Genomic DNA, 27932 nt, shown 5'->3' on the forward strand with positions numbered 1-27932 from the left:
TGTAATTGAAACGATCCCTTTTTATTCCAACAAATAGAAAAAAGTGAAATGATTTGGTCCCAACGAAAACACAGCGGTGAAACTGCAGCACGCACCGTCCCCGATGAGGACGGGTCCGATCAAACACTCGCAGAAGGCACAGTGAAGAGGTTTTCTATGACGAGCTCACGCTTACTAGACAGTACGTTTCATAAACAGATGGTGGCGTTGACATTACGCAAACATCAAACTAGATCCAAGCGAAAAAGACGGGAGCCAGAGGGAGAGATCTCTCGCAACAATGCCTGTTGTTCACTCCTGGAATAAATATACATTTCACAAATGTTTTCAGAGTGGCGGCACCCCCGTGCTGGCGGACAAATGGGACCAAATGTGAGACCTAAGTAGAGCTTGACTGAGGATTTTGTCGCAGTGACGCACAGAAAACGAGAGCGATTAGAAAGAACAACATGTGTGCATATAAGCAGCTGCTTTGGGATGTTCTCCTCAGCATGCCGCCAGTGGATCACGAGAAGTATGCACAAGTCAAATGAGGCTTCCTTGTACAATGGCATAGTCTGTTTAAGGCTGCTAGTGGTTTGAGATAGACATCTTACTGGAGTTGACCACTGGCATTTCACTTGAAATATTTCATCTGCACAGGTAATACTAGGAACACTTTGAGCGGAACATTTCACTGCTCCAAACAACATCGGTATGCCTCCATATTCACGACTGTTGAAATGGATAAAAGCCGCCGGACTGAATGGCGGCGTGTTGCGTTAAAGCCAGCGGTTCCCAACGTGAACTAGTGGCAGGAGGCCTCTGATGGATCTCAGTCAAGACACCCGGTGACCCACCACGGCATCCGTCTCAGCCGCTTGTCGTCCACAGGGCTGAAGGGAAGCGGTGATTCCTTTGGCTTCTTTAGATTCATGGGGACTTTGAGCTGAAGGAAGCAGACCGCCTCTCGCTCTGTCGAACATTTTCTTTGGTCCACCCGGCTCTTTGTAGTTTCAGTCGTCCCGAGTCTCCCTTCCCGTCCTCCATGCTTGGCAGTGCCAGACTCGACAGGATTACAAAGTAGGAGGAGAGTTTGAGGGAGGTGAAGGCCGAGGAGAAGAGACTGATGATCAGTTCCTTTGATGAGCAAATAATACAAAAATATTCTGACATTCTTAAAAGGCCACGGAGATGACCGGGAAACAGCTGACCGGACCACTGGCGGGTGGATCGGCAGCACAGTCACGCCATCGGCAGCCTCGGGATTAGTGCACCACATCGTTAATGTCATGGTCGATGTCGTAGCGTTCACAGAACTTGTTTGTGAAGGGCAGGCAGGTCAGGTGCTCCAGCCAGTGCCAGTTGATCGGGTAAATGTAAAACCAAACGATGAGCGAGGAGAACAGCCCGGTGTAGACCACCATCGAGACGGCGATGAGGACGCGCTTCCGGTACTTGTCGAAGTTCCCGAAGGTGACGTAGGGCAGGAAGGCGAAGGAGAGCAGCAAGCCGCTGAGGAAACCGAAGATGTGGGCGATGTTGTCGATCCACGGCAGGAGGCCGCACAGGAAGAGGAAGAGGACGATGCCCAGCAGCTTGAGGAAGGCTTTCCACGGCTTCTCCAGGATCTGCCAACCTTGAAACAGCTCGACAAACAGGCAGGCGAGGAGTCCAAACTGAGACCCCGCTGGACCCACCTGGAGGGAGAGGAACAGAGGAAAGTGGAGTCCCGACGAGAAGATGAAAGAGTTCTTCTATATTCCTACATAGAAAACGAGAACGGGCACTCGGTAGAGCGCATACCTTCGCCGCAGACACTTTTTGGGTACTTGGCATGAGAGTGTGGGGAGCTTGATGTCATGTGAACATGTTGGCATTAGTTGCATGCCAATTGGATACAAATTGACCACGCTATGGTAAAAAGAAGATTTTGACCTTTTCATGGCATTGACCTTGACCTTTGACCTGATCAATCCCAAAATCTAATCAAATGGTCCCCGGATAATAACCAATCATCCCACCAAATTTCATGCGATTCGGTTTAATACTTTTTGAGTTATGCGAATAACACAAAAACACACACACACACATACAAATAAATAAATAAATACACAGCGATCAAAACATAACCTTCCGCAGAATGCGACGGTAACTAACATGAATGACCGGGCACTGGACACACGCATCATCTCTGAATGCTCACTGGTGACACGCTGCGTTTAAAAAAACAACCGTGACATCAGTAGACAGCGTTTAGATTTGCTTCAATAACTGCAGTTTGTCTTCTGAGCAGTGAGAACCTACAGCGCTCATTTGGTAGATAACACAGCGCCATGTGTCAAGTGGGTCAAACACATTCGAGTCTTACACAGAATTCTGTTCTTTGAGCGCTCTATCACGTACGAGAGATCATGTTTCTGATGTTATCTGCCAATTTCCCGGCAGCAGAAGACGATTAAACGCGCACACTGCTGCCGACTCACTGTGGCCGTCTCTCGGAGAGTTTCGCTCTCTCTTAGTTTTAGACGTAGTTCTGTGGAAGAACGGCAGTACGAGCCCCGGGTCAGGCAGCGCAGGTGAGCAGATTAGAGTGACGTCCGTGCAGTTTGGAGGCTTGGCCGGGTCACGGGCAGATGGCTAATCTGTGAAGACGTCAAACTCCCACGAACAGAAAAGGAGCATGACATCACGTTGTCACGTTAATGCGTAGAAACGTTCCTTTTCTTGTTCGGAGCATTTTTTCCTTTTCTACACACTTGAGTTAATTGTTTTCCTGGAAGGACGCAACAGCCGGGTCCACATTTAGATCGTCATGACTCTAAAAGACACAAGAGGTTAACCTTCCGTTCGCCCTAGAGGTGTTTAAGTCTGTTAACACTGAGGGGAGCAAAGGTCACATTAGACTTTAGGGTTTTCAGTCCCACAGGAAAGGTTCACTTCTTGGGATAGATCGCCATGGTTACTTAGGCTGGACACACAACCTGCTGAGGAGCACATCCCGTCGTATAAAACCACCGCCTACCGACCAATCAAAGATCGGCACGTGGATTGCGAGATAATATTACACAAGTTAGTGAGGCAGCAAAGACAACGGCGTGCCTAAAACAGCATGCAGTAAAGCCGTCTGGTAAATTAAACAAATGCTAAACATAAATCTGTAGCGGTTATTTATTTATTTGGATCGCTGTTTTGTACTATTAAGCCAAGGAACCTGATGTTGTCTATTAACCATCTCTCTGCAGAGTTATAGGTGTAGCAACTGCTTTACGAACGAGAATCATCGTTATTCCAGTCACAGCTGCCACAGGGTCTCCTTGACTCAACAGTAAAGGATAATCCACTTAAAGTGCTTCCTTAAGCGTCTTGACCGTCCTTGTTGCATGTTGTGCCTTGCATGCGCTTCCTCTGGTTATTCCTGGTGTGTGATGACCTGTGAGCTGGCTGGTGTTAAGCAGAGCTGGATGGTGGGATGTCTGGCTCTCACGTCGACGGTGCGTCACAGAGAGCCACCGCAGGTCGCCACGCACACATCAGCTGAGAGCAACTGGCGTCGGCTTATGAAGACGATAACAGACTTCTGCACGACATCAAGACTTAAATACAAAAAGGTCAAGAAGCGAGTCGGGAGGACGCGCTTGTGTTCAGAAAGGTGCAGAATCATCGACAGACAAGTCCAGTATTTGCACAAATTGTTTTTGTTGACCAAAAAAAAGTGTAACCCCATTCAGTAAGTACTGTGGCACCCACACAATGGTAGATACTAATCTCTTAAAGGGGAAAGTGGGCTTTTTAGAGACACACGGAAAAGAACTGACCAGTGCCAGGAGATGTAGGTAGTCCATGTTCTATTCCATTTGTATGGATCAACACTTTAGCATTGTTGAGTTTCTTGGCAGATCTCCTGGTTCATGCTTAAATTTCTTCCTAAAAAATTGTCTAATGAGAGTCTCTTAGAGATAGAAGATGAGGACACACACACACACACACACACACACAACAGTAAAAATGTCTAAATATAACAAAGTTTCCTCCTGCAGTTGTGTGTCCGTATATACGTATGTATATTCATGAACACTCCTCAACACGCTCAACCTAAGCGACTTCCTTTACCCAAGCAGAGCGATAAAAGGCACATGCTGGTAACTCATTTGGTGTGCACACCCTGGTAGATCATTTGTCAACCACTGTTTGTACAGCGACACCTTATCTTCTTGGATTCTCTCTTGAGGAGTCTACAGGTGGCAGCCTCTACTGGCTCAAAGGTTCTTCTATTTATCCAAAACATGTTGCAACCAACGGAAGCTAAACCAATGTTTTCCTGAAGCAGACATTAATAAAACTTCAAAGATGTGGTGTGTGTTCATAAAATGTCAGCACAGGTTTTTCTTTAGAGTCTCCACATAAGTCTTTTGAGGGGATGACTGAAGACTTGCTGTAGTCTGAAACCGACAACACACGATGAGCAGCGCTCTGACCACTGGGTTGGATGGCACTGCTCTCTGTATAGAAAGGACTCAGGAAAGCAGAGTAAAGCAGTCGATGAAGTGTTATCCACTCACACGAAGCTCAGTTTCAACAGGCAGTTGCAGTTAACACCATGAGGTGTTTCCTGTGCCCCCCCAAACCTCTCGAGATGGGAGGCCGCCAGCTCTGCTCCAATAATCCCCAGTATGAGAAACTCCCTTCCAGTAAGTGAGCCAAGGTAAGCCGAGCTAAGCCGGTGAGGTGGAGAAGCAGGCAAACACACTGTAGTTACAATGGTAATGTGTTGAGGGTTTTTACCTTTCAGTAAATATTTTGTCAGGGCATCAAAACCGGTAAAGGCCGTCTTAGTTCACATTCAGACCAGATTTAGCAGCTATTAGAATAAATATAAAGGTGGCCGAGAACAATTCATCAAGTACAACAGTCTGGCACAGGGTGACGGCAGCAGCTTCGGCTTTTTCATTTATCCAGAGATGTTGATGAATGATTTTGGAGCTTATAACCAGAGAGTAGTCCCACCGAGTCTACTGTACATGTGTGCACTTTATGTATACGTTGTGTCTCTGCCTGCGTGTGTTCATGTGAAGAACTCACCTCAGCTCTGTAGGGCAGGAACAGGGCGGAGGCGAGGTTTCCAGTGATACCGCTGAGGATATAGATGATGGAGATGCGGACCCAACCAGCCAGCTTCTCCAGGTCTCTCAGTATGGTCATCTGGAACACCACCGACACCAGGCAGTGCAATAACCTGCACGCACACACACACACACACACACGTCAGAGAATGACGCAAATGTGCAGTCTGCTGGTATTTCAACCTTGTGCATTGTATTTTATATACATTTCTACACACACTGCAAACATCTGCACTTGTTTTCCATCAAGCCTCATTGGCTTGTTTGTCTGAAAAAGTGAATTTCCCCTTGTGCTTGGTATTAGCACTAAGTATCAGTATTCATGTGAGTGAGCGGCTCACGAGCACTGGGGCCTCATTTAGAAATATTCCATTATGATTCGAGCCTGATGGATGCTGACAATGAAACCACGCCTAGTTATCATACATGGCAAACGGGCGATACGGCTGATTGACTCAGCGTAATCAGCTTAACACTTTGCCAAAGCATGTCAACCATTCTCTTAATGCTATTAAGCAGTTAAAAAGTCTAACTTTCGCAGTGGCGACATCTGTACTTGAAGAGCTGAATTAAGTGAAACCCCAAAAACAATTAAAAATAGAAGGAAAAAATACAAAAATGAAGAGTGCCATCTAAATGTATTTAATAATGTTTACTCGAGGAGAAACAACATTGTTGTGACTGTGTACCCAGCATGGAGGAAGAGAGAGAGCCAGAGACGGTAGAACTGGTCAGGAACATCGGGGTTGAGGAACGGCAACAAGCCGCACACGTCATCCAGACAGTGGATCTGCACAAGAGTAGAGCATTGTTTCAGAAATGTACACACACACGAGCACACACACACACACACACTACCTGTGAACAGAGTGTGGCCTCCTCGTGGAAGTAACCATGCATGAAAGAGCAATACTCTCTGGTCGTGATCTCACATCTACAGGAGAAACAAGCAATAACCAATTAAAATCTCCTCCAGATGACCGGGCGATGTAGCCGATCAAGAAGTGGAACCGTAGATGGATTTGACATCGGCGTGCGGTACACAGCACACACACCTGCCCTTAGTTCCTATGCAGCACGGTCGTCCCTTGATGTTACAGTCCATGTGTCTGTAGCCTGTGTGGTTCGACTTTATGGGAAAGGTACACACCTGAAGAAGGACAAGAAATGAGCCATTTATTTCATGTCCCGGACACACAGAGAGCATCGTTGAGAAAAGGACTTTGTTTGAAGTTACTACGAGGAACTTTAATGTCGGATCTTTGGCACTCCGTGAGGACAAGAGCGGTAGCGTTTCTGTGACCCTGTGTCGCAAAGATCTGCAGGTGCCAGACAAGAAACAGGATCCGACAGTCTGCCCCGCCTAGTTCTGGTTCTCCCGGCCTCTCTTCCCTCCAGCCGGCCCCGCAGTGCAGCCTGGGCCTCCAGCAGCATGGCGTCACTGTTAGCTGCCAGGAGCTCCGGGCCCTGCAGACGCACTGCAGCTTCGCCTCGTCTAATGGCACACGCACGCAAACCTTCTACAGAAGAAGATCCTCCCGACATCAGACGAAGTGATTTACAGCACCCACGTTCATAAAAAAGTCCTTCAGCTCAGACTCGGGGCTCTCGCCTTCTACCTGCAGACGGAGGTTCCGGCAGGGGGCCCGAGAGAGCTCCGCACAGGAGCCTCGCCGCCCTGCTGCCATGCACAGAGCCCTCCGCTTCCTGTCTGGAGTTTCCGACTCATCTGATGTCTCGAGGATATGATAGTTCAATATATAGGTAACACGCGGCACTCTTCTCACTGTTTGGTCTCGTTTACTTACAGTAAGTAGGTCACACAGAGACATCAGTATTACATTGAGACTGGTTCATAACCACTGGAAAGTTCCTCGTAGTAACACTGAATGAAGAAACACATTTCTAAATTAGAAGCTGTGTTCCCTTACCGGCCACTTGGTGATGTCATCTAGCCATACATGAGGCACTCCAGAGGCAGGCTCTTCACACACTCTGGTCACAACATGCAACACACAAGCACAAAAGTAGTTTTGAAATGACGAGCCAACTTCAAATCAATAATGACAACTTACGTGGTATTTCTTGACGTTCTACTTGTCATGTGACACAATGATCACATGCACATTCCCACCTGGGATCTTGGTGACAGACAGAACCAGAGGACCTGTTGATCTCCACCGGCTCATCCTTCCATTTAATAAAGGTGGCCAGTGTCTCCTGCATTCACAGTTATTGTTGCATTCAATTTGAGTAGGGAATATAATAATTAACAAATTAGTAATTTGTGTGCATCTTAAAACAAACAAGAAATATAAGTCAACAGTTTACATTTTAAGAATGTTAATCTACCCAAGAAGATATATTTGCATTTGTTACATTTAAATCTTGTAGCATTTACTCTTGCTTGACAAATGCAATCATGGCATGAACTGTGCTATGTCTATGCGTAAGACCTGTGATTATATATTTACAGATTATAATCTCACGTTTAAGTGCAAGTGTGTGTGTGTGCGTGTGTGTGCATGTGTGTGTGTGTAGGAATGTGTTTCTAGTTTGTGGCTATAGGTGTGTGTAACTTAAGCAAATTGAATCGCCTTATGAGGTTTTCAATTGCAATTTCTGAAGCGTATTCATTGAAGTGTTTTTGCTTGACTTCTTTCTCAAACTGAAGCAAAGTTTCTTAGACAAGCTAATGAACTAAGTGTGAAGGATAAACCGCTTACGGAGCAGTCGAAGCTGAGGGTCTGCACGCATCCGGAGTTGTCATTCTGAACGCAGCAGCCGGACTCTCTCTCCTGGTCTCTCGCCCTCTGGATCAGACTGACTATCTGTGCGTCTTTACGGAGGCACGGTGAGAACTTGGCGCCCAGGTGGATCAGGTCGTCCTGAAAAGATGAGGAAATAATCGTAAAGATACACAAACCGGGCCATCCACACATGGTGAAGTGATCTACAGAGAAGAAAAACTCAAAATCTATCCTTCATACGAGTTATTTCTGGATGTTGATCACGTCTTTCCACAAGTTGTTTGGAATATGCGTGTTCAAAACACTTTTGAGACTTTGTCAAGTGTGAATCTATCGGACCGTTTAATGGAAGTAACTTGCTATAGAGTCACTTAGGTTAGAGCGTGATGATGGCATCAGTATGTGACAGGAAATGCAGTAAGTGATAACATCACACACTAATGTGGGTGTAACGCTGCTGCAACAGGCAAGGCAACACGTGTCTGGTGTCACACCCGGCTGTGAAATAGTCGAACATATCTCAGATCCGTTTATTTTAAGATGTGCGTACATCATTTTTAGGAACAGTTCACTTCAGTCTTGTAAACCAAGACAAACATCTATTGTGAGTGTCTATCTAAGTTGATAGTGAAAAACATATAAGAGTGTTACACAGAAAGGGACTCACAGAGCTAGGACCGATCCAGAAGTTCTCCTGTTCGATAAACTTGACACTCTCATAAACACCTTTGTTCTTCAGCACCTAGAGGGCGACAGAGTGACACCGTTTTCAAATGATTTGCTACATGTTTAATAGACCAAAGTACCAAAACATTTGAAGTCATATTTATTCATGATTTAGGGATGATAACTTTATTTTTAAAACAATATATATATATATATATACATTATATATATGTGTATATATATATATATACAGTGCATCCAGAAAGTATTCACAGCGCTTCATTTTTTCCACATTTTGTTATGTTACAGCCTTATTCCAAAATGGATTAAATTCATTATTTTCCTCAACATTCTACACACAAAAACCCATAATGACAAAGTGAAAACTGTTTTTTGCAAATTTTTGCACATTTATTAAAAATAAAGAACGAAAACATAACATGTACATAAGTATTCACAGCCTTTGCTCAATACTTTGTTGAAGCACCTTTGGCAGCAATTACAGCCTCAAGTCTTCTTGGGTATGATTCCACAAGCGTGGCACACCTATTTCTGGGCAGTTTCTCCAATTCTTCTTTGCAGAACCTCTCAAGTTCCATTAGGTTGGATGGGGAGCGTCGGTGCACAGCCATTTTCAGATCTCTCCAGAGATGTTCAATCGGGTTCAAGTCAGGGCTCTGGCTGGGCCACTCAAGGACATTCACAGAGTTGTCCCGAAGCCACTCCTTTGTTATCTTGGCTGTGTGCTTCGGGTCGTTGTCCTGTTGGAAGATGAACCGTCGCCCCAGTCTGAGGTCCAGAGCGCTTTGGAGCATGTTTTCATCGAGGATGTCTCTGTACATTGCTGCATTCATCTTTCCCTCAATCCTGACTAGTCTCCCAGTTCCTCCCGCTGAAAAACATCCCCACAGCATGATGCTGCCACCACCATGCTTCACTGTAGGGATGGTATTGGCCAGGTGATGAGCAGTGCCTGGTTCCCTCCAGACATGACGCTTGGCATTCAGGCCAAAGAGTTCAATCTTTGTTTCATCAGACCAGAGAATTTAGTTTCTCATGGTCTGAGAGTCCTTCAGGTGCTTTTTTGCAAACTCTAGGCGGGCTGTCATGTGTTTTCTACTGAGGAGTGGCTTCCGTCTGGCCACTCTACCAAACAGGCCTGATTTGTGGAGTGCTGCAGAGATGGTTGTCCTTCTGGAAGGTTCTCCTCTCTTCATAGAACAACGCTGGAGCTCTGTCAGTGACCATCGGGTTCCTGGTCACCTCCCTGACTAAGGCCCTTCTCCCCCGATCGCTCAGTCTGGCTGGGCGGCCAACTCTAGGAAGAGTCCTGGTGGTTCCAAACTTCTTCCATTTCCAGATGATGGAGGCCACTGTGCTCATTGGGACTTTCAATGCTGCAGAAAACTTTCTGTACCCTTCGCCAGATCTGTGCCTCGATACAATTCTGTCTCGGAGGTCTATAGATAATTCCTTGAACTTCATGGCTTGGTTTATGCTCTGAGATGCACTTCTTCTTCTTCTTCTTTTTTAACGGCGGTTGGCATCCATATAATTGGTGCATTACCGCCACCCTCAGGAGTACTATTCCGTTAGTTGACGCCTTACCCCCAACACCAACAAACCCCCCCCCCCAAAAGATAAATAAAATTATATATTTATATTTAAATAAATAAACAAATAAAAATATATAACAAACCAAAATGTAACCCTCATCCCTATATTTCAACTATACCCTATAATAAACCCCTGTGTCCTTTAAGAACGTGAACAGTACTCTAATCTGTGCTCTCCCCCCCATGCTCAGTATTCCCTTCAGTGTCCACTCACGCACCCCCAATTCCCCCAGTTTCTTCCTCATCACCTCTCTATGAGTCTCATGCGCCTTACAATGAACCACCACATGCTCCACCGACTCCTCTTCTCCACATCCTTCACACAGGCCTGTCTGGTGTTTCCCGATCATTTTCAATGTCATGTTAAGTGCCGTATGGCCCAACCGTAGCCTTGTCAGCACCGTTTCCTCTCTCCTGTTCCAACTTCCCATCCTGGTTGCCGTAACACTCCTTTGAATAAGATACAAATGTCTCCTTTTTCCTCTCTGTCCCACCTATTTTGCCACATTTGGTTGACGTTTTCCCAGATAATACTCTTGACCTCCGCCTTACTGATGTTAACTCTCATTTCTATGTCTCCTTTCTTTAAAGCACTCTTTGCCAACTTGTCTGCCCTCTCATTCCCACTCACCCCTATATGTGCTGGAACCCACATGAATTTCACCTGACCTCCCTGGTTGGTAACACGTGTGACCGACTGAAGGACCTCATAGAGAATATCTTGCCGACTGCTTGAATGAAAAGATCTGATGCTTGCTAGGACTGAGGCTGCATCGGAGCATATTAACACCTTGCCCTGTTTTGCCTTTTCCACCCATCGTAACGCCACCAGCACTGCCACCATCTCCACTGTGTAGACCCCTAGCCTATCAGATGTTCTCCTGTTGATCCCTACTCCTTTATCTGGTATTGCCACCCCAAATCCTGTCAGTCCCGTCTCAGGTTTCTTCGCACCGTCCGTATAAATCATAGTATACTCACTGTATATTTCCGTGACTCGATATTCAAATGCACTTAACAAATCCCCTTTTCCTTTCTCTTCTCTTTTTAAATCTAACAGATACCAGTCTACTTCAGGCCACACCAGTGTCCATGGAGCCACCACCGGGTAAACCACAGAGGGGCTTATTCTGAGATCAAACACCTCTGAGATGCACTGTCAACTGTGATACCTTATATAGACAGGTGTGTGCCTTTCTCAATCATGTCCAATCAACTGAATTTAGCACAGGTGGCCTCCAATCAAACATCTCAAGGATGATCAGTGGAAACAGGATGCACCTGAGCTAAATGTTGAGTGTCATGGCAAAGGCTGTGAATACTTATGTACATGTTATGTTTTCGTTCTATATTTTTAACAGATTTGCACAAATTTGCAAAAAACAGTTTTCACTTTGTCATTATGGGTTGTGTGTAGAATGTTGAGGAAAATAATTAATTTAATCCATTTTGGAATAAGGCTGTAACATAACAAAATGTGGAAAAAGTGAAGCGCTGTGAATACTTTCCAGATGCACTGTATACACATATGTGTATATATATATATACACACATATATATATATATATGTACACACACACACACATTTGTATATGTAACCTTTTGTTGATGAATTCTGTTTGTTTCGATAAATAAATGTCACTTTCAATTTCAGTTTTAGGCAATGTATTGATTGAGCAGATTATGTTAGTGTATCCAGATTCCTACACAAGAAACAATAACCTGCCCCTTTGGCACTACACATAGCAGGATGTGTATGTCCTCTTGGTAGTAAAATGCAAATAATCAAGTCAAAGAAATCTCATTCTGTCAGTAAGTTTTCAGCCAACTCACCAGTTCAGACATAGAATGTTGTGCAAACCCCAAGGGGGCAAAACCGTACGTGCAGCAGGCCAGCAGAGTGATCACTACATGGACAAATGTGATCCAGTAGGAAAAGTAGGGCCTGAAATACACAGCAGAGAACCACTGTCAGTTGTAGTGTAAAGCATCACATTACAGGGAAAACTGTCTCAATTCAAATTTCCTCAAAACTCCTCTTAATGAAGATTACAATAACGTGTATACAAGTCACGTCTCTCCAGAGGTTTAATGTCACCTTTTACTGTAAAAATCACAGTGGTTCATTTTCTCTTGCTGCCTGAGGTCCACAAGTCAGTTATTTAAAGTTTGTTAAATAATTCACTAATGTGTCCGTGCACAGGAGCGTCTCCTCATCCCTGACCTGTGGCTGTGGAAGTCGTCCAGCTGCTTCTGGATGTTGCTGCTGAGGCTGCGTCTGTAGTGGCGGTTCAGCCACTTCCCCACAACGCCCATACCGTACTGACGCTTGCGTTTGTCAAATGCAAAGTGCTTCACTTGGGAGGCGATGCGACGGCCACGGCGAGGCTGGCCCTTTTCAGCTCCTACTGCTGGTGTCCTGGGCGTTCGAGATACGTCCTTACTGGGATTGGAGAAAAGCATTAAAGAAATGAACAAATGGTGAGAGAGTGGACGAGGCAAAGGAAGCGGAAAGATGGAGTTAAGACAGATAAAGAAGAAGAAGATTGAAGGTGTACAAATTGCATGGAAATTAGATGAATAACAAAAAGAAAAGAAAGAAATACTATTTAATGATGGAATGCGTGGAGAGAAATAAGGGTTATTGAATGTTCTTGCTATCGGGTCAGCGGGGCCAGTTCAGTGAGTTTCTAAAATGTGTTGTAATGTTTTTTCAGAGCATTTACTCACATGCTTGGGAACTTCTGGTCAGGCTGTTCGCTGGGAGCGAAAGCTGCAGAAATGGGAGGCGATTCAAACACGTCATCGGCCATAGAGTACAACTCATCATGGGCATCAACCTGCGCAGCAGAGGGAATGGAGGTCACGGAGGAGGAAGAGGAAATGCAGGAAAAATTCAAAGCGGTTATTATTAGTGGCCAGACCTCATCTGTGCTTAGACAATAGGATCCTTTTGCAGCAGACACCAAGGTATGTGTGTGTGTGTGTATGTATGTATGTATATATATATACACACACATACACATACGTGTTAAACTTCAAACCATATTGAATACATTTGACATATACAACATTATAGATGGTCATAGCATGCTTGGCAAAAGCAGATTTATTAGATATGGCTACATGGAAGGAAGGAAAGGATAACAATAATAAGAGGCATCTTAAAGAAGAAAAGAGCTTGATGAGAGATTAGCAGTGGAAGTGTGACTGCTAACGTACGCAGGGAAGGAAAGGAAGTAAAATGTAAAAATAACAAATGAAATGCCAAAGAAAGTTGCAGCAAAGAGTTGAAATCGCTGCCACGGCAGTGACAGGGAGATGGAGTGAGTGACAGCTGACCTTGCTGAAGAAGAGTGACTTGGACGTGTCTGCCGAGTCCACGGTGTCCTCGTCCATCCAGCTGGGCCTGGCAAAGCTCCTCTTGGGGAAGCTGCGACCCGTCTGAGAGCCTGCCAGGCCGCTACGACCCTGAACAACAAAAGTAGAGCATGATACAGTATTTTCACGAATTCATAATGTTTCTAAGCTGCGGCTGCAGAATAAGTCAAACAACTGTCCCCTCCTTTTCTAGAATACACCCCATCACTCAGAGTTTCTCCGGCACCAGACCCACCATCAGCAGGTTGGATGCAGCTCGGATGCTCATGCGGGCGACAGACTCCCTCTTGCGCTTGGGGAAGCGGCTGTACCCGGAGCGCTGGCTGGTGATGGAGGTGAGTGAGGTGACCCCCGGGGTGAAGGGCCCCCCCTCGGCGGTGTGTGGCGTCCTCGGGGAGCGATTGTCCATCTCATCTGGGCAACGGAAGGCTCGCCCCCGTGCCAGGGGATCCACAATCTACCAAAGACAGAGAGTAGTTTCTGACGTGAATATTTTCTCACCGTGACATTCAAATTAACTTGGCAAGAAACCCACGAAGCATCTTTGAGACGACGCTTTCTGTTTGTAGACGTGGAAAGTAACAGAGAAAAAAAACAAAAAATTGCGGCTAGATGGAAGTTCTTATCACGTGTTCTCCAGATTACAAGCGAAAAAAAGATGTCAAGAGCCAAAAAAGCAGTTGAGATTAAGAAAACAAAAAAAACAAAAAATACTGGATGGCGAGTCGATGAGAACAGCCGTCTGACACAGACTGAAGGGAGTGACATGAGTTATCTGGGGCACAGAGGGTCCACGTCTGTCACCGCACAGAACTCTGCATTCTTTTTATTTCCATTGTAGGATATTTTGGTTTATTCATGTATTAGAGTCAGGGTATTCATACATTTCTAAACAAATCAATTAGAATGTAACGGTCATCTGGATGTGACTAGAGTGTGAAGGCCCACAGGGATCATATGCCTCTATGTCGGTAGACTACCTTGGGCATCTTGTGAGCTCCTGGCGAGTCCAGGCCCTGGTCGATGCTGGAGGCCGTCTCCGGCTCTCTGTACTGGGCCTTCAGCTTGCCGTAGCGCTGGCTGCAGTGGCGCAGGCTCTTCCGTTGCCATAGCTGCTGCTCGGTCTCACAGTCCTCCCCCACCCCAAACCACTGCGCTGTATTCCTACAGGTCGAGAAAGAAACGGGTGGCCTTAGTATCCCAAGTGAATAGCATCTCGTCAGCTGATCATGGTTCACTCAACCACGGGACTTTTGGGATATGTTGCTGATGAATGCTGACAAAATAATAGTTGTCAACTCATTAGAAGGATCCTGAACAGGATTGTTTTTTTTGGCAGAACGACCTGTGGGGACCAGAATGCGCACTAGTATGACTCTTTAGGGTGAATGACCTGTGGGGAACACCGCTTGCATTTCTTGTATAATACACTGAAGAGCGCTTTTCATTTTTTTTTTCATGGACTCATGACCTTTCTGACTATTAACGCATGCACATGAACAAAATCAATAAACACGAGTCAAACAACAAACTCTTCATCTTGCCTGCGGATGCTTTGCGAGAGCGACGCTTGTCTTCCAAACTTTGCCCTCCTGTCTCTGAAGGAGAAGCCTCCATCTCCTGCTCCTTCTCTGGCTCCACTGACGCCGTCGGACACAGAACCGGTTGCTTGACCGCTGGCGCTTTTCTTCAGGGACGGCCGTAGTGGCTGACCAGAGGAAAGGAGAAGCGCTGTTACGGTACAGTGATACGGCTGTTGTTACGGTATGATACGTAGAAATAGTGCCGACATAAAAGTGGAACGTGTAGGTGTTAAATAATGTTACAATTACAGTTGTAGGAATATAACAATAAGCTAAATAATGCAGCAGCAGCTTGGATAACAAATAAAAGCCTACAGTGCTTTACTGTTCAATTAGTAGAATAATCCACAATGAATTATTGCTGCATAAGACTGCAGGGAGCACCTCAGACGAAATTACTTTTAAATCATAAGTTCGTTAAGAAAGCAATTTGGTAATTATTGTAATGCCTACAATAATCAGTCATGACATATATGGATTAAGTGCACATTTAATGTGGACGCAATAATTATTTAGCGTGGTCAGGTATCGCTAAAAGGGCCGCGCTCTCCTCAACACCTACTTGTGTTTGCCGTTTATAGCGTTCTTCCATCATGTTGGGTGCAGTGAGACTCCAGTATCTGATCCTGCCGAGGCTAATGGCGTCGTCATACGGACAGTTAATGAGCTCAGGGGAGCTGCGAGGGGCCCGTGTGTTCGGATTGAGGCTCAGCTTGTTGAGATAGGGGTGGACACGGGTTCTGCACATATTTTTATTATATGATTCTTGTAAACTTCATGCAGGATTTGTGCACTTAAATCTCTCGATGGGCCTGATTAACATGAGATATTTGCATCAGTTAATTATGGGTAAATGCCGCGGTGAACTGACATTTTGTCAACAACGGACAATAACAGTACACACAGAGCAAGGTTTTTGGTCTCAGATTTTACAGATAACAAAAAAACAAAAGTGAACGTGTCATGACCTCTGGACCCAGGTTTTCCAATGTACAACTAATTGTTTCCATTGTAACTACAGCCCGTGAAGTTGCAAAAGCATTTCCTAATTTAGAATTACTCAAATGTGTCTTTGTAATGGAAATATCAACATAGAGCACGTGGCTTCTTTCAGCTTCTTCTTTTCTCTCTCAGAGCTGCAGTAAATGGCCGGGTTCACGCTTTATTTGCATGTTTATTACACAACTGGGGAGAGGTTTAACTTTTGCATGCTCGATTAAACTCTAACTGCTACTTTGTGTTGCTGCAATGCCATCGTTTGGGTTCGAGGCCTGGGGTCCACCGAGGGAAAATGTATGACAAAAACTACGAGGCAGCTGTCTCTCTGAATTTAAACAGAGGGAGAGCATATACACAAAACATATACACAACAACTTTCATTAATTTTGTTTAATATCTTTCAACTTTTTAAAATAAAGTACTGCCACAAGTATTTGTTGTCCTTTCCATTTCCATACAAAGTTGGAGTCAAATAATTGGGCATGGCATCTCCTTCCAAAGAGTCCATAAACACAAGTGAGTTGAATGACTTGCAATAACTGCGGTAAGGATGTCGGCAATATTTAAAGATTAGTTGACATTTGTCTCCCATTAAACTGAACTGAAGTTCTCGGAATCACTGCTGATCGAGCATGTTTGAATCCAAATTCAATCTTCTGATTGTGCCCTAAATCTACATGCTTTCCCAAAGCTTATTAGGACCCCAAATGACTTCCAACATCTTTGGTTTTGAAAGAAAAACCCTACACTGACCACTAAATCCTAACTATTTAAACAATCTTGCAGAAAAAGAAAAGATTGCAGATTTAAAAAAAATATTTTTTCATGTTGACTTTAGTCTTTTTAAAGTTATTCATTGAACTTGTTTGAGGTTTTTGTGAGGTGAACGGCCCGCAATTTAAAAGATTAAGAAAGTCTTTGCAACAGAAAAAAACGTCGACTTTACTGCGTTCGTGGTCGGCGTCAAGCTTTTTAGGGAAATCAATGTTCCTAAATAAAACTATTCGTCTTGTTAATTCATGATATCTGACAGCAAATAGTATCCAGTATAATAGAGATTGTAGCCTAAATATATATATTTTTTAAACTTTGTATTAATGTAACACGCGGGCTCCAACAGTGAGTGGTGGTCTTCTCAGTGACCACCAGGCAGTGACAGACAGGGTCAGGAGAAACACTCGGCCTACCTGCTTGGCGGGGTCGTGGGACGCCATCCCCTCAGGTGGAGGGATGGCTATAACAAGGCTGGGCGGCTTCTTGCTCTTGAGACGGCTATCGGATTGACCGCCGTTTAGAGGAGGCTCCTCCCCCCCGTGTGATGCCATCCTGTCAGACTGCTGCAGATGAGAAAATCATAATGGATTCAAAAAAAAATTTTAGCGATTGAAACGTATATAACCGAGAGGACGGTCATAAGACAAACTCTAGCATATCCATACACAGCCTTTTGGTAGATGAGCTCTTCCAATGTTGACGATGATAACGGATGGCATTATGATTAAGAATAAGAATATACACTTTTATTAATCCCCAAGGGGAAATTAGTTATCTGCATTTAACCCATCCTTAGTTATTAAGGAGCAGTGGGCTGCGGTGAAGCGCCCGGGAAGCAACTGGGGGTTCAGTGCCTTGCTCAAGGACACTTCAACTGCAACTAATGGGGAGAGCGGGGATCGAACCCACAACCCTGCGGTTGCAGGATGGCCCTCTTACCCCACTGAGCTAAAGCCTCCCCTTTATACCACCATTTATACATTAAAATATGACATCAAAAATACTGCTAAAACATGTAGTCTATGTTTACTAGTGATTGCATGTTGATATGGTATAACCAATGCTATATAAACGGGATCACTTAGACAGGGTGGTTATTTCTTGTGGCGAATGTGTACAGCTTTACTTTATAGGCCCAACAATAACTAAAAAAGGAATTCATCACAGTTTATTCAAACAGTCAGTTTAGCTGCAGCTGGCTCTCCTCCAGTTCCATCTGCTCTCTGAGAATCATTGGCTACTTCCCATGCTTTTTGATTACCACCATAGGCAATTTCCTAAGTGATTCTTAAAAAGCTCTGCATTCACTTCCAGCGGATGAGAAACAGTGTTACATCACCGATAGCGACCGGGTCTGCCACACGGCGTTTAGGTTTATTGATTTAAGTCAAGATAAAAGGAAGAGGCGGGAGGAAAGGAAGGACCATGTGTGTTTCACTGTGAATATGAGTTCTGAAATGTAATAAACAAAGCACAGTACACAAATAATTAAACAATGACACTTCTGTCATTGCCAACAACCCTCTGGTTAAAACATGTATGTGGTAACAAAAATTCAATTATGATTAACGATTCTGTTTAATTAATTTATTGTATTGAATGTTATTTACCTTCAAATGAATTACATTTCATTTGAAAGTGTCATGTAATGATGTATTTACCTGTGGAAATATAAAGGATGCTAAGTAAAGGACCTGAGAGTGGTAAATATATATATATATATATATATATATATGTACATTACTGTTATATTGCATGTGCATGTATCATAATTCATTGCAGAGAAACCATTTGTGACATAATAACCAGATGCATATGTATTCTTTTTTTTCTAATCCAGTACACAAAATCCCTGACAAATCAACCCACTACATCACTTTGATGAACAAATGATGCAATTATAGTGCAAAAATAAGTCCTGCTCATCAGTTTTCCCTCAAAAAGTTTTGTCCGCACAATCTCTCCACGATGTCATGATTATGCCAGGTCACACGGCCGAGCCCAACCATGAACTTTAATGACCCGCAGAAAAATGAATTCAAAGAAACTGGTTGGCCGACTAAATCAATCAGAAAACAATTTTGCAGCCCCTAACGAACATACTTGTACCACTAATGAAAGAGCAACTGATACGCCAGCTGTTAAGCTGTTAGGGAGTTACACCCGATGACATCAGATGACAGCGATCAATAGAGCTCTCGAGGGTGGTTGGCTAATCCATACCTCGAACTGAAAACCGCCTTATAAATACAATGATGGCGATCTAGTCGCTGAAGCTTCTCCTACGTCTCCGTTCATTAGGAGTTGCCCTGAAGGAGAATGAGATCATCCCTTAATGTCTGACATCCCATGACACTCGCTGTCTACAAACAAAACACATTTACTAAACTACAAATGCTGCACACGACACACACAACACATGAATCACATCTGCAGACTTTTCAGTTGAGCTGATACAATAAGATTCATAGCCAGTCTCTCTGTGCGATCGGGGACTAAACATCAATGTTAAACTTACTTATCTCCGTCTTCCAGTCTTTACCAATCAGTCAACAGCGAAACAGCCAGCCAGTCTATTCCTGGCGCTCACAAGATCTTGGAGCACAACCCTGAGTATTGACAAAGAAGGCGAAGGCATTGCAGACATAAACCAATACGGCCAACACACCCATTACGTCACGATGGTCCTGAAAGCCTTGAAGTTGTCCAGGAGTCGCGGTTTATAAAATCGATGCGAGGCCTTTGGTGTCTGCGGCCGGAATGGCAGCAGCAGGGAAATCTGACACCAGCTCAGCCAATAGCCTCGTTTCCCCTACAGAGCCGAGGCACAGTTAGACTGGGCTTTACATATTGTTCATGTCACTGACTTTGCCCCCCCCCCCCCCCTATACCCCTCAAGAAACTGCCTTTTCTATAATGCCTTCTTTGTAATAGGGGTGTATATTTCAATTCTTCAATTATGTGAGATCAATATTTCAAGCTTGCGCAGAAAGCCTGATTCAGTCCTCTAGAGACCGAGAGGCTGCAGAGCATAACGCCCGTGGCTAGGTGGAGTATTGGGTCTGGGGCTGGAGCCCACCCACTTAGATAATGAAATAGCTAGGAATTAGGCTAATGGACAGAGTGCTCAAGTGGCGGGGAGACTGCTGCTGACCATCGGCTGCGAATGTAGACAGGCAGTGAGACAACGACTCGTATCTCCAGAGGAAAGCCCACAGAGATAGAAACCGACAGGATGTGAGGCCCTACGAGGGGACAGGGAATATGAAATATGATCTTAATATTGTTGATTAGGATTTGACCAACAGATGTAAATATATTGGAAACCTAAGAGTTATTTACTTAGAACAAACTACCACAGCCGGGGCCCAGATCCTCTTTATAACCTTTTTATAAGGGCACCATAATGTTTAGATTTCTTCTTTCAATTTCTTGTAAACTCAGAGCATAACATTATCCGTCGTATTTTTACATTCAACATGTTGCAATGAGCAACTAGTGTGTGATCTGACACACAGTTTAAAGCAAGGTGGAGGATTATTTATTTGTCATCGACTTGAAATATGCATCCGGTCTTCTCTACAAGGAGAAAGCTGCCGTGCGGTAGAGATACGATCTCAAGGGGCGCTGCTCGACTAAACACAGAGCTGGGGACGAGGGACGAGGGACGAGAGAGGGGAGACGAGTCGCTCAGCCTGCTACTTTCTAAATGCTCAAATTAATTGTTGAAAAACACAAACGTGTTCGAGCGGCCCCCCAAGGAGAGAACGTTTCCACACTCTGGAAATTGAGTCTGAGACTGCCGATATATAGAGCACGGAGGGGAGTTCAATAAACAGCATGGATCTCCTGTGATACGGCACGACTCGGGGGAGGGTCATTTTTACTGTTCGCATCTGATTTGCCCAATGAACACGGCGGTGTTGACAAATGAGACCAAAAAATAAATTAAAAGGCTTCACAACACGGGCAGAAAAACGGCTTCATAAAGCTGAGACCTGTTCTGACAGGTTGTTGATACCACCCCGCGGAAAAAAATCTGAAGAATGCGTTCAGTTATTTTGACTAAATCCATGAGGATCGTTTCCCCCGGCCGTGTCTGGGATTCAGCAGCTGCAGCGTAGGGGAATGTTTGCTAAATAAACACAGATCAGTTCTGACTAATCATTAACCATCCGGGCACTCTCTGGCTTGCGTGATTTTGCTCCACTTGTGTTTCTATAAGCATGGATGAGATGACAAGAAATGAAAGATCAACGTCGAAGTCAAGTCAGGCATATCGACGGAGAACCGTAGAAAAACAAATCAACGGGAGATCCCCGATCCTCAGATGCGTCGGGTGAACCCGTCGACTCCCTCACTGCTGCCTCACATCCCCAGAGTGAGGAAGAGGTGTGTCAAGGATGACATCATCCATTGGGAATGGCATCACATGACAGGGAAAGTACCGTTTCCAAGCTGTCTGAGCACCTAACAATTCCCTGGTTCATCCAAGCGACCGTTATTAATCAGCGGGGAATGCACCGTCGGCGTGTGTTGGGTGAAGTCATGTGTTCCTTTGCGAGTGCGTCGCCATGGTTCAGTCCCCGTCCCCCCGAGCACGCATCAGTGTTTCTTTGTTTCACAGTATTCCCATTCCACTGATGCTCGAGGCGGCGCGATCCCCGGTGAACCCGGAGACGGGCCGGACCGTGCTCATTCACTCGGGAGCCGTGTGGAGCTCCGGATGTTCGTCGACGTCGCAGGTTGCAAATGCCGTGAGGGACAAATAGCCCCCCCCCATCTTATAAACCGCACACATGAGGGGCGTAGGGACGCTATCGCGTTACAGTTCCTGCCGCGCTCACTCTGCGCAGCAGCTGACCGACTTCACTCGGGCCAAACACACTTCACGATGACTCGCGTTCAGTCCAGGCGGCCCTTGACGAGGCGACAACGGGGTTTTCCAGGCTTCTTCAGCTCATTAACGTGAGCTTAAATGTTTTGTTTTACAATTAACAAAGTTATGATAGTGTAAAAAAACACGTGCTGACTGTGAAACACCGTGATTAGATATTGTAGACCAGATTTAAAACTGGTATTATCCTGGAAGCATGGTGAACTACACCAACTTTGAAAGCAAACAACCAAGCTCTGAATGTGCGTTCACACCAAAAGCGAAACTATTTTTTCGCGCGACCAAATCCCATGAAAAGTCAACGTACAGACGCTTGTGGCTGCGATAGACGCGATATTTTCCAGGGCGGCGCGTTTGGGGCGAGGCGATGTGGCCGACGCGTTGACAGCGGCGCAATTTTCGCCCCTAGTTGAAATATTTCAACTTTGAGGCGGTCATCTCGCAACTCGGGCCAATCGGCTCTTGTGTTCCGACGAGACACGGAGATAAGCCCCGCCCCTCGCGGAGCGTCTCGACGCTCATAGCTTGAACACGGTGAATGGTCGAGCGAGTAAACTCACGCGTTTTGGGCGACGCGAAAAATAGTTTCGCTTTTGGTGTGAACGCACCTTTATACTGTTGCCATTCTTCTGACGTCTGAGCCAAGGGAATTGTTGAGAAGCCGTGTGCCTCCGCAGCGATACGTAGCTCGTTGATGTTGCTCACTGTGTGGGAGAAGATAGTCTCACCGAAACTAAATAGGTGTGTGTGCCAAGCTCAGCTTTCTTTATACTTTTCCATTGTAAGCATTCACTCGCCAGAGAAACTTGTAGTAGTCCAGAATGCTTAAAATCTACTTTGCGGGTGAAAGTCACCAATTTTTTTGCAGAATGATCTTTCATCATCAAACGTCAAATAAAAGCAGTAATAACTTCGACTACGGCAGTGACCGTTATACGCGCTGGCCCTTTTTTGACACCGGTGCTAAAGTGTGATAATGGAGAGCCGGCTCCGGACCACATTGCACAATGACATCCTTCCTTTTGTCGCAGAAACTTGAGGCGATGCTCATCCACACATTCTTAAACTACAGTAACCATGGAGATTTAACGCAGAAACAGCTGCTGTGGACTTGTTATGAAGAACTGACCTTCAGAAAACTGCCTGATCACTAATTACCTTCGCATTGAAAATGCGGAAGGTTATGTTTTGATCGCCGTGTATTTATTTATTTATTTGTATGCGTGTTCCTCGCATAACTCAAAAAGTATTAAACCGAATCGCATGAAATTTGGTGGGATGATTGGTTATTATCCGGGGACCATTTGATTAGATTTTGGGATCGATCGGGTCAAAGGTCAAGAAAAGGTCAAAATCTTCTTTTTACCATAGCACGGTCAATTTTTATCCAATTGGCATGCAACTAATGCTAAAATGTTCATAATCCAATGCCCAATCGTGTGATATGCGAAGGTATGCGCTCTACCGAGTGCCCGTTCTAGTTCTTGTTGAAATCAGCCCCGTTTCCATTGAAGTTTCCTAGAAGGGCATCTCCAAAAGACACGCGTCACAGCTTGTTCATCTGTGTTGTCTATTCCATATCGCACGTTGAACGTTGATCGACTGTAAAGCTTTTTAAATGCTCTTGCGGGTTTACCAACAAATACCTCTCCAAACTCCAAAAGAGCACATTTCGACATCCAGAATTCCATAAAAGATAACTTCACACATGCATTTGCTCAGAGGCTGCCAGAACAAGTGTGATAAAAATAAAAAAAACCATGAAGCTTCAGAGCAACGAGGTGTGAGGGATGAATATTTGCGGGATTTGTAGTAATTTGACCGAGGACAGCATCGAGTACGAGTGATGATGTTCAGACAATGTTCTCGTCCTCCCACAGCTTCGATGTCTGACAGTCAGTTAGTGTGCGGACAAATGCGTCACGCGCCAATGTGTGTGTCCGACTTCACCACGCCAAGCATGAGCTAGACCAGTAGCATGAGGAGACATTCACACTGCCAGTCGTTTCACATAAAGCTAACCAACACCAAACAGTTGCACATTTCCTAAAAAAAGAAAACAGGTTTCTTGTTAAAGGCCATCTATAAATGCTATTCACACAATCTAAAACGTTTCTGGTGCCAAGATATAGTACGATGAGAATGTTTTGCCCATTTCTAGCCATCTATTGACAAATCGAGCACGGGCCGGACTGCTGTGAAATTTGATCGATATTCATGATCTCCAGAGGAGACATTTTTCTCACGACCGGCACTTCGGTCATCTGAGGATGAATGATAATATCTTGTTCATTCACTGAGCCAAATCCTGCCGCCATCACCAGTCTAACGTGGCCACTTCCTAATTTTCATTTTCAAGTTGTGGTTTCTTTCCTAACGTCAGCTTTTTTTTTTTTTGAGGCATACAAGTCACAGTGCAGTTATATTTGCATGACCCATATCATTTCTCTTTTTGGATTGCCACCTCAGATGAGGGGGAGAACTGTGTGCGATGTCTGCTTTGGGCGCCAAACATAAGATCTCATACATGTCCAATGAAACTCACAACATCCCCGACAGTCTTAACTTTCTCAGTTCCCACGACATGAAGCGGTCAAACTATTTGACGAGCAGTGTTTGTAAAACTGCTTCCCTTTGTGGGTATGGTGCGTGACGACTGGAAAAATACCAACATTTCCAAATAGGAATCCATGCAAACAGCAACATATGTTCTCTCCCGTTCCCATGTTTGACAAACTGAGTTTTCCTCATGGAGCCAGCCCATCTGCCTCAACACACAGAGCTGCTGCAGTCAGCTGGCAGGATGCCTTGACAACAAGCTTGAGGGCTCTGCTTTAAAAAGACCTTTTAAAGACGTCCTCCTGATTTAACTTCATACACACAACAACATGCTTGGTTTGTTCTGCCCTGTTGCTGTGTGTGTGTGTGTGTGTGTGGGGGGGGGTTCTCCTCATGACTGAGCAAACAGCAATCAGTTGAATGCTCCTCGAGGCGTGTGGAGAGTGTGCACGCATTTTGGTAGTGTCTGTGTGTTTACGTGTGTGTGTGTGTGTGTGTGTGTGTGTGTGTGTGTGTGTGCTGCCAAACACAGCAATATGGAGCATCCAAACCGGCCCCTCATTCTTCACTTCCAACCACACGATCTCATGACGATGCCTTTGTAAACAAAACCTTGGTTCTTTACGTACGCCAATTGAGATCCCATCTTGGCAACACGTTGGTGCCTCACACAAATCAATAGTTCCATTTCAAAGCTATTTGCAGTTCACTATCGAGGTGCTGATTTGGGAAAAGGACCGTGGCTTCCAGCCTTACCGTTTCAGTTTGAGACAGTTTAAAACATTGCACCATTTTCCAAGCGTCTGCATGCCCAAACCTGCAGACTATGCGATGCCCGAGTCTTGTTTCCCAGAATTCCTCACAATTCTCAAGACGTAACCCAAGTGACTAGACGAGTGTGTGAACAGCGTGTGTGTGTACACATAACACACGGTATCGCTACCCGGTTGTGTTCTTCTCTCGCTGCAACGAGTGTGTGCATACTTGTGCATGTTGCAATGTCTCACCCCAAACAGCCAACTTCTGAGGGTCTCAACAGGCCCAGTCTGGGTGTTAAAACAGAGAAGGACAAAGCGATGTACTCTCACTCGCTGTTACTAATCAGCTGCGGCGCCAGAAAGAATGTGAGTGAAGACATTTCCTGCTCGTGCATCTCACAAGAAACATGAAGGGAAAATGAGCAGTTTCGGGTGCAAATGGTCGATAAAGCCTACTCTACTCTCTGCACCGCTGAGAGCTTTATGGCGAAGCCAGAGAATCCAAATAATCCTTTTAAAAGGTTACGTGTCTTAGGGTTGCAAATCATATCCGGAGCGTCCCAATGTTTTTAGATAATGTGTCAGGTTGGCATGAGAGTGCGGTAAATAATTCCGACAGCATAGCCAGTAGCTCCACCCTCCTGTTACTTTAGTGGGTTGTTTTTATACTTTTTTTTTTAAAGAGAATGAAAAATAAGGCCCACTGTTTTTCAAGTCTGGTGCAGCAGCTGACAACAGATAAGATCATGGAACGAAAGCCCCGAGAGGGAAGCGATGACAGGATTTGATTGTGGCACACTGGAAGACCCGGAGCACAAGTGGACAAGACAAGCCGTTTCAAAACTTTACATTAATAGAGCAGGGACATAAGATATTCTTGTTAGTTTAAAAATGGACTTTGGTACAGTGCTAATGGGGAAGTGACGGTGAAGCAACTGAAACTGCTTCTATCAAAAGTGGCTACAGTCAGGCTTGTGAACGTCAACCACTTCACTTCCGAACCCTGAAGACCAACACATGTTCCCTTGTAGTGTAACCTTCCTTATTTGCACTAGGTCACAGTTTTCCTTCACATAATCCATTAACTCCGACAGTGACAGGTGTGCCAATGTGTGGCAGTTCAACCAGCTGTTGCTTAGTTGCATCTTTTACAGCCTTCTATGCTCAGAGGATGAATTTCCACTTATTCTGCACTGCATTCACAGACAGTATGATGTGCTAATGAGGAGAGATTTACAGGGCCGAGCAAGTAGAGGTAAGGGTAGAAACTTCAAATTAAGTTATGTGCACCACTGTTTGAAAACAACGACAATTCACCATGCAATACATCTGTAATAGGATGTAGCAACAAGAGAGGTGAACTCAAACACAAACTGAGTAACACTAACCTTCATTTCACACCCTTTAATTATTAACTCACTCATAATTCAATTAATCCAAAGAGATTGTACTTTCATGTGATGGACTCCAACACATATTTCTGAAATCTGCTGAAACCTGGAACAAAATAATGCAACTCTAATCATTGCAGAAATATCTGTGTGACCTATGAGCACAAAGGTCATTCATACATGTTGCATGTGCGGTGACGTTTTGTGCAGCATTTTAATAACTGACTTAATATATAGTCACCACTGTGTTAAGCAAAAAAACATTCAGTTTTTTTAAGAGCAGAATAAATAAAATAAAATAAATACAAAACAACGTTAAACTTCCATCTATTTGAGTTAGTGTTCAAATATTTGTGATGAAAATGACAGTTTCAGTTCCGGTAATTCCTCGTTGAACACCGCGTGAACTCCTCCGACATTCTTTGGAAAACAAATGGGAGGGGTGTAACAACAAATGAATTGGGCGGCACATGGTGACTATAATTAACTTCTCAGGGACAACAGGGAAGAAATGTGAGATGAATTCTGGTCTTCGTATATATTCGTCCCGGCAGAAGCAACAAAGGGCTTGTCGAGGCACGCGCCCAACGGCTCCGCTGGACGAGACCGACAGTTGAGAGCCAACAATGTACCGCGATGTCACTAACGGAGCGTTCCGTCCGACTAAACATAGCTTCCGTTCACACGGAGACCTCCTTTACCCGGGACGTATGCGAGTTCATTTGGAGATATTGAATAAGTCAGATCGGTTGTTGTTTTTAACTCGATAATGGCCGTTGTCTCCAACTGTTTTTTAAGTTAACGTTTCACTTCTTACGCCTTCAACCATCCAAAAAAACAAACTCAAAGTCCAAAGAGTTTAATTCCGCTCACCTCCAAGAAGAAATACGTGGGTCGTTATTCATGAGTGGATGGTTTTACGTCCGAGGAGCGACGTTACTGTCAGCGACTGTCCAGCAGCGTGTCACTACTTCCCTCTTTCTCTCCCGACATCCTTCACTGGAGCTCCGCGGAGGGGCAGGGGGCGGAGCTACGACTCACCGTGCCCACGGAGACGACGAGTGGGGCCGGGTGCAACCCACCCGCCCCTATCTGTTTAGTGAGATATAATGGTAGTCGGTGAAATGCCCAGTCACATTGTTTTTATTATTGTTCAACGCAAAATAAATTCGCTAGAAATACATGTCCGTCGAAGGAGGACAGGTTCTCTCAGTTGTCTGTCTCAAAACGTAGCGAAGCTTTTTTTTAAAGGCAACAATAATTGTAATATCTCACAAACACACAAACACCCTCTGACAGGGAGTGTAAGGGCTCTTTGATGGAAACTTTTGAGACATGCGTGCTGAAAATAACTTAAATGAACACACGTCTTATACACAAACAAAGAATTAAGACTTTAAAAGTCTCCTTAAAAAGGGGACTTTTATTATTTTTGTATTTACATATTTATGGCCAT

At 44.7% G+C, this 27932-nt stretch overlaps 1 protein-coding gene across 1 annotated transcript; it reads right to left on the reverse strand.

Annotated features, from left to right (window-relative positions):
* On the reverse strand, window positions 1-27456 carry LOC130189952 (inactive rhomboid protein 2-like). Its single transcript, XM_056408989.1, has 18 exons — window positions 27350-27456; window positions 17285-17434; window positions 15060-15223; window positions 14496-14679; window positions 13751-13972; window positions 13477-13605; window positions 12865-12974; window positions 12359-12577; window positions 11968-12079; window positions 8520-8594; window positions 7829-7990; window positions 7237-7322; window positions 7034-7097; window positions 6158-6252; window positions 5961-6036; window positions 5792-5892; window positions 5062-5215; window positions 1-1679 (listed from the first exon to the last, which is right to left on the reverse strand). The coding sequence occupies exons 2-18, from the start codon at window positions 17420-17422 to the stop codon at window positions 1248-1250; spliced, it is 2523 nt and encodes an 840-aa protein (XP_056264964.1). The 5' UTR covers window positions 17423-17434; window positions 27350-27456; the 3' UTR covers window positions 1-1247.
* Window positions 27457-27932: the final 476 nt, after the last annotated feature.

The sequence above is a fragment of the Pseudoliparis swirei genome, chromosome 24 (genome assembly GCF_029220125.1).
Source record: "Pseudoliparis swirei isolate HS2019 ecotype Mariana Trench chromosome 24, NWPU_hadal_v1, whole genome shotgun sequence".
NCBI lineage: Eukaryota > Metazoa > Chordata > Actinopteri > Perciformes > Liparidae > Pseudoliparis > Pseudoliparis swirei.

Coding starts and splice junctions, on each gene's coding strand:
- LOC130189952 (XM_056408989.1), bottom strand. CDS start 17,422: ATGGCATCACACGGGGGGGAGGAGCCTCCTCTAAACGGCGGTCAATCC. Junction 6,253..7,033: donor ATGACATCACCAAGTGGCCG/GTAAGGGAACAC, acceptor GTCCTTCTTCAG/GTGTGTACCTTTCCCATAAA. Junction 5,893..5,960: donor AGGCCACACTCTGTTCACAG/GTAGTGTGTGTG, acceptor ACTCTTGTGCAG/ATCCACTGTCTGGATGACGT.